Below are 14,599 nucleotides of genomic sequence, written 5' to 3'. Positions count from 1 at the left end.
GGCCTTTTTTAGGGGTGGGGTGGGGCATAGCAGTTACGCATTAGTCTTTTAACATGCTTCCTACTAGGAAGTTATCCCTGCTTCAGATTGGGTAGGCGTTCCACACTGCCCTAAAATTCATAACTGAAGTCTGGAACTGTCACCTGGTTATATAGGTAAAGTAATCCCAGTAAACAAGAAAAACAAAAAATCATTGGCCTTAAATGTGAAATACCTTCTATTCTATATTTCAGGAGAAAACAAACACTCAAATGTAAGATTGCATCTTCTGCTTCCTTATTTTATCTGCAAATTGTGTAAATCTTTTCTTCACAGAGAAGTTTGAAAATACGAATAGTGCATATGTTTTACTTCCTGAGGACTCGGTAGAATTTCTTCAAATTGATGACAGGAGGGCATCTTCTTTCTAGTTCATTGATTACATATTCTTTCATTTAAAAAGAAAGTTGAGCTCCAACTATAAAGCAACAAAATTGCCCCCAAGAAATGTGATATGAGTATCAATCAGTGTGCCTTTCTCCCAAACAAAAGTACCTGTCATTTTCACAGAGGGCCTAAAATTCCAGTCTTTAGAATTAATCTGGTTGTTTCTGTAAGAATCATGTTTAATGTAAGTACATTATGTGTAAGAGATAGCACCTAGTTTATCAAATTGGCTAGCAAAGAGCAGGGCACTAAGAGATTCAAGAAAGCATGAGTGTGTTTTAACTGAGAGGGATGGGGGGGAAAACAAATTTCTAGATCTTTTGACAGAGAGAATTGAGTGATCCAAGAATCAAAGAACTTCTGAAGACTAGACACATGGAGAAGAATAAAGGAGTACTTAAAATATCTAAATGACACTAATTTTTTAATCACCCAAGCTGAGTTTCCTCCCTTAGCACCAGGTTTAATGAATGGCAGTGCTGCAGTGAGTCACTCATAGAACAATGATTTCATTTATTTTCTTATCTGTTTTCCCATAAGTGGAAAGTCGTAAAGCAAGACAGCCCATTGGCCTGATAAAATTACTTCTAAGGCTGTAATTAACGACAACAGTGCTTTGGTTATGTCCACAATATTTTTCATTTGTCAATTTTGACTGTATCGTAAGTGTTCACAGTTTTAGTTCAGAGAGTGTTACGGCTTAGCCTCTGTTGGATTCAGATGCTGACAATCAAACTGATAAAAGTTACTTGATATATATTCTAAAGTTAGCAGAAACACACATATACACACAGAAATAGAGAGCTCTATTTTAATACAACAGCATTTCCAGATACGATCCAGAAAGTTTTCATTAAGAGTCCTAACTAACCATCCATTTATTCATACTTATAATAAAGACACAGTGGCAACTGTGGTTGTAGCAGAATTGCTTTAATATCACACAATCTTCCTTAGGTGACCTGGCACACTTGTTATATATTAAATACATAAATAAAGCGCTGTATGTTAGATGCAAGGAATTTTCCTACACTGAGACTTCTGAAGAGTAAAGACTAAAGAAACAGGATTTTTAAACCTTAGAACAAGTTACCAAAGCTGCAAAATCTCCTTCCCCAGGGCTTTGAAAAATAGGACAGATGTCAGAGATGGCTTAGGGGTAGTGCAGCTGGACAAAATCAGTCACCTTTGCATCTCTTCCAGTTCTTGAATGTTCACAATATCCATTTGAAATACGGAAACACACAAGCCATTACTGGAACCTATTTTACAGAAATTATTTAATTTGATTGAGGTGCTATTAGATTGAGTGCATATGTATCTTTAGAGGTTCTTATTCATACTCCTGTATCCTTAAGTTTAATCATACAGATTATTCTAACAAATTATATCAATTAATAGTTTTATTTAGACATTGAAACTCATAAATCCAATTTTAATTTTCTTTCAAAGTACCATAATAGTATTTCTTTGAAATACTGTAAATTTCTTTCAGTTTTTCCATTTCGGTTAAAACATCAATCTGTCAAGTAAAGTAGCTCACATACAAGAGTAAGTTATGCCTGAGAATTAGAATGGCATTTGTAAAATGAACGTAGTTCTAGGAAAGTTGTATTACATCTGTAAAAACATGATTGGATTCAATTTTAGGTTTAATATTAAACAATAATGTGACTTACATGCTTTACAATATTCATAAGCATCCTATATTGCTGTTAACTATTTTGATTTCTCAACTCTGAGAATTGTAATAGATGTTATAATGTACTATTCCATATACTTAGTTGCATAGGAATTACCTTTTCTCCTTAAAAGATGATTGTCTTTACTGTTTTCAGGAATATGGATCTAATTGTATATAAAAGCATTTTTAAAAATAAATGCATAGAGATAGAAAAGATTAACTCTTTGCAATCATATTGAGTGCTCCAGAAATCTTATGTATTACTTAATTATCGTGACACTAAAAAACTGTTTTTAAGTGATTCTGGGAAAGTTAATTTTTAAAGATACTTTTACTTTTGTTTACTTTTCTTCCAGATGTGTTGAGATATAATGGACATCTAGCACTGTGTAAGTTTAAGGTGTACAGCATAATGATTTGGTTTACATACATCATGATGTGGTTATAACAAGTTTAGTGAACATCCGTCACCTCATATACATACAAAACTAAAGATACAGAAAATTTTTTTCTTGTGATGGAAACGAGTATTTCTCTTAACAAGTTTCATGTATAACATATAGCAGTTTAATTTATATTTACCATGTTGTACATTACAACTCCATCCTTATTTATCTTTAAACTGAAAGTTTGTACCTTTTGACTGCCTTCATCCCCTTCCCCTCCTCCTCCCTCTGCCTCTGGTAAACACAAATTTTATCTCTTTTTCTATGAGCTTGTTTGTTTTTCGGATATAATTGGCCTACAAACAGTGTTAGTTCCTGTTACAGAATGTAGTAATTTGATATTTCTTTGCCTTTCAAACTGATCAGAATGATAAGTCTAGCTATAATGTCACCATTCAAAAAGATATTACATAGTTATTGACTATATTCCCTACACTGTACATTTCATACCTGTGACTCATTTATTTTGCACCTTAAAGTTCATACTTCTTAATCTCCCTCACCTATTTCTTTCTTTCCCTGAACCAGCTCCTCTCTGGCAACCACCTGTTTGATCTTTGTAACTATAACTCTGTTTTTGTTTTGTTACTGTTGTTTGTTTTTTTAGATTCCATATGTAAGTGAAATCATACAGTATTTGTCTATCTCTGTCCTAATCATTGCACTTAGCATGATACCCTCTAGGTGTATTGATGTTGTTGCAAATGGCAAGATTTCATTCTTTTTTATGGCTGAGTAATATTTCACTGTACACATCATCTTTATTCATTCGTCTATTGATGGGCACTTAGGTTGCTTTCATATCTTGGCTATTGTATTTAATGATGTGATGAACATAAGGGTGCATATGTATTTTCTAATTAATGTTTTTATTTTCTGGGTATTTTGATAAATATCCAGGAGTAGAATTGCTGGATCATATGTTCTATTTTTCATTTTTTGAGGACTCTCTATTCTGTTTTTCGTGATGGCTTCACCAATTTACATTGCCACCAACAGTGCACAAGGGTTCCCTTTTATCCATATCCTCACCAGCACTTGTTATTAGTTGTCTTTTTGATGATAGCCATTCTGACAGGTGTGAGGTGATAACTTACAGTTGTTTTGGTTTGTATTTCCCTGATGGTTAGTGAACTTGAGCATCTTTTCTTGTGCCTGTCAGACAGTAGTCAGTCTTCTTTGGAAAAATGTCTATTCAGAACCTCTGCCCATTTTTTAATCAGGTCGTTTGTTTTTCTGATGTTGAGTTGTATGAGTTCTTTGTATATTTTGGATATTAACTTCTTATCAGAAATATCATTTGAAAATATCTTCTCCATTCAGTAGTTGGCCTTTTGCTTTGTTGATACTTTGCTTCACTATGTAAAATCTTTTTGTTTATTTTTGCTTTTGTTTCCCTTGCCTCAAGAAACACATTAAAAAAATCATTGCTAAGACCAGTGTCAAAGAGCATACTGCCTATGTTTTCTTCTAGTGGTTTTATGGTTTCAGGTCTTACATTTAAGCCTTTAATCCATTTTGAATTTATTTGTGTGCATGGTGTGTGAGAGTAGTCCAGTTTGAATCTTCTGCATGTAGCTGTCTAGTTTTCCCAGCCCTACTTATCGAAGGTATCTTTTCCGCATTGTATATTCTTGCCTCCTTTGTCGTATATTAATTGCCCGTATAGGTGTGGGTTCATTTCTGGGCTCTCTAGGTTTCCATATACCTATGTATCTGTTTTTGCACCAACATCATACTGTTTTGATTACTGTAACTTTATAGTATAGTGGGAAAGTGTTAGTTTTTAAGGCAATTGTCACAAATTCTAAGAAATCATGGAATCTTAGATTTAAGTAATAGAAAATCTCCACAGGATTCAATATTCAAAAGCCAAATACTATAAGGGAACCTACCAATAGATGTAATTTTTATAGATGAATAGACAATTACACAAAATCCCAAATGGCGTAATTTAAATTTTTGGCTTTTAAAGGCATTTTATGCTATTTGGTTTATTTTGACTATTTTACTTTATATACCAAATTATTTTTACTTGATTTTACATCAACCAGTAATTGATATTTCTTTAATTCCTGCCTTCTGCCTTACACTGTAAAGTGGGAGGAGAAAAACTTTTTAAAAATATTTAAAGGCCTTGTGCCTCAAGAAATAGAGGTGAAACTCCGTATGTCTATACAGTTCATCAATGATAGAGGTATTTGTATTATAAAAGAAAAAAAATCAAAATGTGATATAAACAATGCCTCTGTGAGTACTTAGGACAAAGTGGGATCAATGACACCTACAAAAATCTCCCATTTATTTAGTACTTCCCAAACCATGATTTCATTTGCTCCTTGTGACAGTCATATAATGTAGACACTATTATTATCTCAGTTTTTCAAGTGGGGAAGTCTCAGTGAGGTTAAATATTTCACTCAGGTTGAGATAACTAATAAATGGCAGATAAAAACTCTAATTCAAGTGTTTGGTCTTGAAACCTCATAACCTTTCAACTGTTTCCTATTATTTTTCTTGAAGTAAACTTGACGGAGAGGCCAGAGTTTGGACTTGACTTTGAACGATTTTGCTGGATGAAAAAGAGATTTACTTTTCAGATAATGATATAGCATACCAAGAACTCCATTGGTGGGCAAAATTTGGTGTATTTTAGAGAAGTGAATGATGGCCCTGAATGAAATAGAGTATAAGTACCGAAAATAATTGTATCCAAAGCTAGTTGTAAATAATGCTAATTAAGTTTCATTTAGACCGAGGACTTTGGATTTGTTGTGGCCAGCCACTGAGAATGGTTTTAATTTTGAGATTAATCATTGGGTGAAGATGGTATTTGTAAAGCCTAATCTGAGAATGCATTGATGGTGGCAAAGGTAACTTCTCACATATCAAAGAAAATTCAATTGCTAAAACTTCATTCAACCACTGCATATTAAACACCTGTTTATCCTGTGTAGATGTTTGTTTCCCAGGCAGAGACAGAAGAAAGTTTATGAAAGAGCGTGTGTGAAATGCATCTCAGTATGTTCATCGAATGACATAAATAACAACGGTAGTGTGACAGGTATACGAGAGTCATGAGAAATAATGGTGGAAGGTGTGTCTAAGAGAGATGAATTCCGAACAACTTTTGAAGGACCCTGTATGCCTTAGGCTTCACTGTTAGTGGGACCACTGTGGAGACGTTGGGGAGAAGCTCAGCAGGGCTGGAGGCAGAAGCTACAGTGAGAAGGGAATGGAAATGCAGCAGGTGCACTTAATATTCTGAAGACATTTAACAGCTTAAAGAAAAGTAGGAAAGAAGGGATACCACCTCAAAGAAAGTTTAATCAGCAAAAGTGACTTTATTCTTGCATGTAGGTTAAAAACATTTGAATGAGATTGCAGGCAGGAGTTGGAACCATCAGAAAAATGGAAATGGGAAATAAAGCCAAGCAGCAAATCTTGATCAAACAAAACCCCAGAAGTGGAATGTGATAGAGTGTAAGGTGGGGAGGTTAACTTTGGTGGTGGTGGGGGTAGGATTGATGCTAGTCCTGCTAGAATATGATGATAAAGTGACGAGTGCAGATATATGACTGTATCTGTCATTATAGAAGAAAAAGCTCCACTCTTTCAAAAATTGACTATCACAGTTATCTTTAGTCAGAAGACATTTGATGAGGCTTATGTCTTCCCTTACCACTTTTGAATGAACAGAGTAAGAGGTTGACTCTGTAAAAAGAATTTGCACATTCAAGAACATACAGATGAATCATGCTATCCTTGCATTATCCTAAAGGCTTATTTGTAAAATGAGGTTCAGTTTAAGAAATGAAGGCTATTTCAACTAATTGGGTAAGGCTTATAAAAAATTTAAAAATATAAATACTATTCTCCTATATAGTTTATTTAAAATGTTTATATATTTTAAATCCTTCTAATGATAGTTTTTCTTTCTGATAAGCAGTTTATTACAATTAATTTCCTTTCTTATAATCAGTTACTTTAAATTATTTTAAGTTCTGCTACCTTACTCAGGTTACCTAGAATTAGATTTGAGGGACTGTGTGTTATGTTTCCCAAATAGCATTACTGACAACTGAAGTGATACTCTTACTAGGACTACCACCCTTGTTAAAATGTTCAGAGTCTTTGTACAATTTTGAAATTTCTCATATGCTATCCTGTCATCCAAGCCCCTCTCCCATGTCTCCCCAAATCCTTATGATTTGGCAACTAAAGAGGTAATTTTCAGTGTATCAGAGCCTTCGACTCAGCTCCTTGCTGTCTCTAGATTATGATTTCTGGTTGTGAAGTGTTTTGAACGCCTGAAAGTCTTTGTGAAATGAATCCTTTAATGCAACTTTGATATATTCTGAGGGATTCATTTAGCCTCCATCACACACCTCCATCATCTCCTTGTCACACAGGTAGAGAGGTAGAAGTCGTGACCAGACTGAGTCTTCTATTTTCAGGATGGACTAAAGCAACCTCATGGGATATACACACAGTTACTTCAGAAATGTTCTTTGGAAATCAAGGATAGATTATCCCCCAAAGGAATAGTACGCTGTGTACCCATATTGCCTGGCTTCAGCCAAGAATTTCAGTTGAAGCAAGCATCAGAATTCCTTCCACTGCTCCAACTCTGTCCCCATTTTCAAGAAACAACAACAACAAAATATTAGTATTAGCAATTTTAAAACTAAAATATGCCACACTGGTCAAAGGGTTTAAGATATTGATTATGTCAGTTTTGAGGTTAATTCCCAAGGCCTGGTGCAAACTCTTCAGTTATTCTAAGAATAATTTCTGTTACTTGCTCCAGAGTACCTTGTAAATTATTATTGTCTTAACATGCTTTAATATGAACATTTGGGAAGAACTGTTGCAAGTACAATCCATCAAGCCAGTCGCCAGCTGTCTTACCAGTTACCCAGCAATGACAGAAACCAAGACAAGAGTGTATCGAAGATAGAGAAGACACTGGTAGCTAGTCTACAACGAAACCGATTAACTCTTTCATTCTTCTACTAGAACAAATTTCTCTTTCGTTCCTATGTGTTACTGCTAGGAAGAATCTAATAGTTCTGTATATTGTCTTTGAGAAATCCAAATATTTTTACCTCTTTTCACAACATTTGTAAGTAGCTGAGTCCTTATTAACAGATAAACATTTCACTCCTTCTGTTATGTTCATCAGTTACCTGACAGTCTTAGAAACTAAAGCTCAGACTTGTATTTAAGCCAACACATATATCATTTTTTAAAAAATCTTGCTTTTTAGAACTATGGAGTCGTTTTTGGTATCTAGCTCAAAATTTCTAAAATCTCCTGGGTTTATGAAGTGTTCTTTCCTTGGGTTGTTCTTAGAATCTTTACAGAGAGATATAAATATATCTGATCTAAACACTACTTTGCAATTTATGCAGAGATACATGTTTTCAAATTACAAGTGTTAGCCAATTAATTTAAAAACAACAAAAATATTTTGTGATTATTGGTCATAACTTTTCAGAACTGTATTAGCTTATAAATTATAAAAATGATTTATATTTTAAAAATTTATTTTAAAATGCATTTATATTAATCTTACAAATATAATATTCAATTGGTAGAAACGCTCAAAGTTTCACTTTTATTCCTATAAATTGGATTTAAATTTGTGTATTTGTGCTTTAATTATGGGTGTGTATATATATATGGAAAAGTGTATTTTAAAAGTGTTGACACAAGTTACAGAGACATGTTACAGTAAAATGAGTCGTGCATTTGGAGTGACAGGTGTTTGACAAAACTAATATCCTTGTACAGCAATAATTGTGTAAATACACATGAAAAAATACAGGGAAACCTATTAGTGGTAACACTTCGTAGTGAAGCTACATCATAAAAATGCGTTTATATCCCCAAAATAGAATGGTTGAAAACTGTTTTAGCATCAGATAAAATCACGTACAGCTATACTTCATATTTGAAAAGGGATTCAGAAAACATATCTTTAAGCAATGCCAGTGTTTTTGTTTTGCTTGTATTTTTATCTTCTTTTTGCCTTGTTTTTTTAGTTCTATAATATCACCATCTTCTACAATTCTGATAATTTTGCATATCTTAGAATCTGTTAGATTAGCCTTTTCATTATTATTGTTTTGCCTCAACTAAGTAATGAAAGTAAAGCATACATTTTTTGTGTTTTTTTTTTTTTTTTTTTTTTTCCTTTTGGAGACTTGCAGCAGAGGACGTTAGGAGCTATAAGTGCTTAGCAAAAGGCATCTCACCTTCTTAGAACATTCTCTACTTAACTATGATAACAGCAGTCACTTACTCAGTGCTTACCAGGAAAAATGCTAGGAGCTTTTGATGTAATCCTTATAATAATGTGGTGAAACACAGAGAAGGTACATAACTTACCCAAGTTACTCAGTTTATAATTGATGGGACCAGTTTATAAGGTATTTGACCAAAGAATCTGGCTCCAGGACTGTCAACTCCACCACACTGTATTTATTTGCATGATTAACATCCATTGAACTCCTACTCTGAGCCTCCATCTTACAGTGCTCAGTGCTTTGCCATTAATAACGTTTGACCTTCACAGCAACCCAACTAGGTAGAGTCAGTTGATAGTTCTCTTTACAGATGAGAAAACTCATGCTGAGTTGATTAAGGTCCCATAGGTGTTGATAAAACTGTGTTTAAATCCTGAGTGCGACTTGAGTGTAGAATCTGGGCTGTTGGCAGTAATCAGTGTCAGATTAATACATGCCTGTTGTCCTATAGTATGACTGCACTTGGGACTTGGGAAAGCTGAGCAAGATTAAGGATCATTATGGGGAATTTAGAGAGTGCTGACAAAACAAGTATAGATAGGATTTGGGAATTAGCAATCTGAAATTTAGATGTAACAATATACAGTTCGGATGTTTGATAAAGATTTGGAATTGGTGAACTTCAAGAAAAGACTTGTGTTCCAAGTTAAGTACATCTGTAAAAACACAAGGGGTGATTATGAAAGTGCAGTGACCACCAGGGGCTGAACTCAGTGTGGATGTCGTGTTCATCATTGCCTCCCCACTCTTTAGCAAATTCTGTGACATGATAGTTACTCAGTAAATATTTTTTGAACAAAATAATCCACGTATAAGTAAGTAGAAAACTAGCTGTTCTTCAAATTCCTAAAGGTTAGATGAAAAATAAAATAGCTTTAATGTGGACAGCTTCATGTGAATTCCACTAAAACTTTTTTGTTCATGTCTCCTGATACAGTTCTAAAAAGAGCCCTGCTAAGAAGCGGCCGTTATTCATATTTCACAATTGAGGAGATTGAGACTTACGGGGTTTAAGTACCTTGCCCACTTATCTAAGGATAAGAGATAGAACAATGACTCAAACCAACCTTTAGTTTTTCAGTCCAGGCTTCTTTAAGGAATGAAAGCCTCTTTAGGCTGAAAGAATACTTGTGTTTTTAATGCATGATTTGGGAAAATACACGTTATTTTATTTCCTATGCAACTGTTAAAAATTCCTTTTTTTTTTTTTTTAATCACATAGACTGATTTTGATGTCTCTGAGAATCAGAGCTGCCCTCTGGAATTATTTTCCATTGTTTTGTTTTGTAAATTATGCTAGTAATTTCGCCCGCTTAACAGTTCCAATGTTGAAAAACATGGAGCTAACCCATATCACTGTGTTCCTTTTTACATTTTTTCTAGGTCCTGAGGAGGTAGAAATCAAGTGCCCCTTGAATCACATCGCTTGCCTTGGTGCCAACCAATGTGTTCATTTATCCCAACTATGTAATGGTGCCCCGGACTGCTCAGACGGGTCTGATGAAGGTGCACATTGCCGTGGTGAGTCCATTTATGAAACAGTATAATGAAAATATTGAATTTTTCATAATTTTAATGAAAATTCAAAGAGAACCTATAACCTGTCTTTTCTTCAACCACAGCCTTATCAGTTATTGAGAATGCATGCATTTTATTGCCAGAAACACTCAATATGCATTTCAAAGCTGTGACTGTTGTGCGTCATTGAAAAATGCTGTTAGATTGAAAAAAACAACACACATTTAGACTTTGAAGTTGGGCGCTTAAACAATTATATGTTTCATAGAAAAGAGTAGTTTTGAACAAAGAACAAATGAGAAGTCTTTGTCATAGCAGATTGATACCACACGTATAAAACTTGTTTCTTTGAACCTTTGCTTAAACAGAGAATATTTGAAGTAAAACCTCTTCAAATATTTTAACAGAAAGTATCACAGGAAATTTTCCCTTAATATTATTTCCATGAAGTTATACTATTAACTTTCTTGTAATTTTCTTTCTTTGTAAAAAATCTGCATTCTGTAGCAGTCAAGGGTTTACCTATATACTAATGATAGGAATCACTAAATCTCAAAATTAATAAAAAGTTAATTGGGGGGGAACTGGTACATTCTAATAGAACTGGTTGGGAACAAGGATAAATTGGTAGACAAAGAAATAAGAACAAGCTGAGGATTAAGGTAAGGATCCCGATTTGGAAACAGAATCAAGGTTTCAGTCAAGTGAGTCTGTCTTCAGGATGGAGCCTGGAAAGAAACCACTGAATCAGAAGTTTCTAACTCAGATTCTAGCACGTTGTGTGTAACACAAAGGATATTTATTGAATCTGTTAAAGGGTACTCTGTCCTTCATGTTTGGGTCAGTAAGACAACAAAGAGTAGAAGGAACTGTAGAAAACTGGAGATGTGTGTCTGGTGTCTGGACAGACTTACACACACTAATTGCTTCCGTGTGGAAAGGTCCTAGATCAACAAAAGTTTGGTTTTCAAAATGTGCTCCACATCTGTTTGTGTTAAAAGTGTTCAACGTCAGCTACAACTTTTTAAACATTGTAGGTCAGCCATGTATAGGTCTAACAAAACTTGTCTGGAGGCCTGACAGGGCTTGCCAGCTGCCATCTCCCACATCTGGGCTGAAGTAAACTAGATTCAAAACCAGAGATAGAGAGATATATTAGAAAAAGAATAAATCTTAGTTTAGAAAGGTAATCAAAATTGGTAAGGATATGAGAGCACCTAGATCAAATGGGTCTCTAGATCTTTTCCCATTTCTAGAGGGATGTCCAGTTTCTCTGGCTCTGTGGACAGATTCAGACTGAGAAGTTAAAGATCTTCTTTCTTTGGCAAAGTTTCCTTTCTTAGTCTTGAACTCTGACAGGGTCACAAAAGGAGCCAGTGGATTCTTAGTTTCAGTTATGAATACATGTGTAATAATAATTTTTATGAGATTGTATTTTTATTTAAGGGCTTTGTGATATAGATTCTTTTCTATAATTATATATTTAAAAAAATGACATTAACAGAAAGTAAATTAGTGAATTACAAAGTCATAGGAATTAAAGAGTTTAATTTTCTTGTCAAAAGTTAATTATATTTTCTTGAGGCTAATTCTATTCACTCTACTTATAAGTCAGACTTCTTACTACATTTCAAACAAATTTTCAGATTGACATGTGTGACTAAGCTTCTAAAGGAGTGAAATCATCACGTTGCCAAATACTTCCTCAGAGGTGGTTATAAAAATTTGAGTATCTTCAACATGTTTCAGTGCTATGGATCATGTGAAAATATCTGAGTTCTCTAAAAAATATTCAAAGTTTTAATGTAATAGATGAGGGGATATGTTAATAGCAAAACAGTGGATTTAACTAATAACAAAATATCTGAACAAAAATAAAATGCTATCACATTTATGTTGATTTTTGGAAAGATAGCATATAGTTTAGGCTGAGATTTAGAATATATAGTTGTTTACGCTTCCATCTTTTTTTCCCATTCTAATTCAGGTTTCCAGCTGTTCCAAGTTTCATATCTTTATCACAAGTGACAGCCTTTTTTTTCTTTCTTAATTTGCCAGTAGGAGGCTGGTTGCACCACTTTGGTCTTTGTAATATTTCTAAATTTCACCAAATAAAGTGTTTTAAAAGACCTAAATTTATGAGGACCAGTGGTGGGTTTAGAAATAAGAAGTTTACTTGGATCTCTGTTACTTAGTAGAAGGTTTTTCACCTGATTCTGTGGCCTTGCACAACTACATAGAATGGTAGGACCAGGATAACTGGAAAGCTATAGTGATTCCAGAATCAGTAGTTCAATAAGATATTTCTGCAGTGAGGGAAAAAAAAAATTAGAAATGTCTTTGCTAGTTGGCCTGATAGAGTACCCCAAACACATAGACAAAATACAAATCTTTGGGGCAACACCAGATTTATCACATACATATGGTTTCTGTTTAAATGAGAGAAGGTGACAGATCGTAGACAAAAGCATATCATGGGAACCGAGTGTACTTTCTCACCTTCACCCTTCCTCCTTCCTGATTTTGGGTCGCACTCAATGGAAAAAATGTATTCTGAAGAGTTAATTAGGCACCAGCCCTGTCAAGTTTCTAAGGACTTTTTCCATCTACTATAGACATATAAAGAAAGAAACCAGATTAATTCAAACATTGCATTGATTTTTAGAAACACTTTTCTTTGCAGACCAATTCTATCTAAATCACTTCTCTTTCCATTGCTTCCTTTTTTGTTGTGTGCTAAGCACATACTCTAATTATACACGAAGCCTAAGATGTGATTCGAAGATGGATATGTTTTCTTTTTTCTAAGAAAAGATCCAAAGTACATTTGATGATATATTTGTATCCTTCATGAAAATTAATCAGAAGAAAAGTTTTAACATTTCAGAGGTGGTATTTTGGTCTTGGGAATGCTTTTGTGTCAACTGAATTGTTTTCTGAATGGTTTCCTAGAAAAATCAATTTCTTCTTGGTGAAGGTAATGAAAAGATATCTATAATTAATGATTTTCTATAACACTGATATTTTAATCTCCATAATTTAGCTTCATTTTGAAGAAAGAAAAATGGATTTTAGTATATGAGTGTACTCATATATAAGAATGTGCCTGTAAAAACTTTACAATTGGAATGTTCACAATCACCACATTATATTTTAGAAAACGTTGTCTCTTCCTAAGTAGTATTTCGTATTTGTGGTAATATCATTATATCTAAATTGCTTGAGTGATGAAAACATGGTGTATATGGTATAAGATCTCTTAATATGGGACACTTCCACAAAAATGCAACTGTATAAAGAATGCTGGAAGAAATGAACAAATTTAGCTAAAAGAGACCAGATGGACTGTGATGTATCAAAACACTATTTTAATATTCGACATTCTTAAGATAATTCATTATGTTAACATTTAAAGTAGCTATGAATAAGAGAATCCCTCTTTTTATTCACAACCCTAGTTGGATTACATTTGTAGTGCAAAATGGTCACATATTTAAATTTTCAGGGGACTGACAGTCTGGCACTATCTGCTCTTACTCTGGTAAAAGAATAGAGGAACTCTTGACAATCACTGTGAAAAAGGATTCTGTCTTCTGTGGCCTTAGAAAAACTGATTGTATAATCTGTGTGATTGGTTTTCCAGCAAGCATCCCAATGTCCTTTTACATTTAAGGGGATAAAGGATGTGAAGAGTTTATGAAAACTGATTAGGGAATGAAACTCTGACATCTTAATAGCTCCCCACCCAAACACACAAATATGCATACACAAACACACACACTGTTGTTCTCTGGTTACTCTTTTTCTATTTTAAACCTGTTCCTACATAATTCTGAGTGTGTAATTTATTCAATTGGTGTACTTGATCAGGAACCTAAAGAAAAATTAGATTCTCTTATGTTCATCTGACTCTTTGAAATAATGCATATTAAGAAATTTTTTAAAATCCCATTTGATTATTCTGTTTTACTTGCCAATTGGAATATAGTTTTCCTTATATATGCAATTATATTTTTCTCTATCCACAATCTGTTCTAATGTATTTATTTTAGATTTCAGTAATTCTGGCATATTTATTCTAATGTATTTATTTTAGATACCAATTTATGATATTTTAAATTGTATATGTATATTTTTCTTTTATATTACTATTTGTAAAACTAAATTCTTATGAGAAAATGCCCCCCCAAAAAAACCCCTAGAGACAATTTACT

The 14,599-nt window shown here is 33.8% G+C and overlaps 1 protein-coding gene across 2 annotated transcripts in view; it reads left to right on the top strand.

Moving 5' to 3' along the window:
- LRP1B (LDL receptor related protein 1B) overlaps positions 1 to 14,599 on the top strand; it is a 1,593,459-nt gene that overhangs the window by 566,284 nt on the left and 1,012,576 nt on the right. For both annotated transcript variants that reach the window (XM_032479383.1, XM_032479382.1), the window contains exon 3: positions 10,251 to 10,388. In XM_032479383.1, coding sequence (XP_032335274.1) covers positions 10,251 to 10,388 — 138 coding nt within the window. The remainder of the gene's footprint in view (positions 1 to 10,250; positions 10,389 to 14,599) is intronic.

This window comes from Camelus ferus, chromosome 5 (genome assembly GCF_009834535.1).
Source record: "Camelus ferus isolate YT-003-E chromosome 5, BCGSAC_Cfer_1.0, whole genome shotgun sequence".
Classification (NCBI taxonomy): domain Eukaryota; kingdom Metazoa; phylum Chordata; class Mammalia; order Artiodactyla; family Camelidae; genus Camelus; species Camelus ferus.
This window is presented reverse-complemented; position numbering and strand designations above follow the sequence as displayed.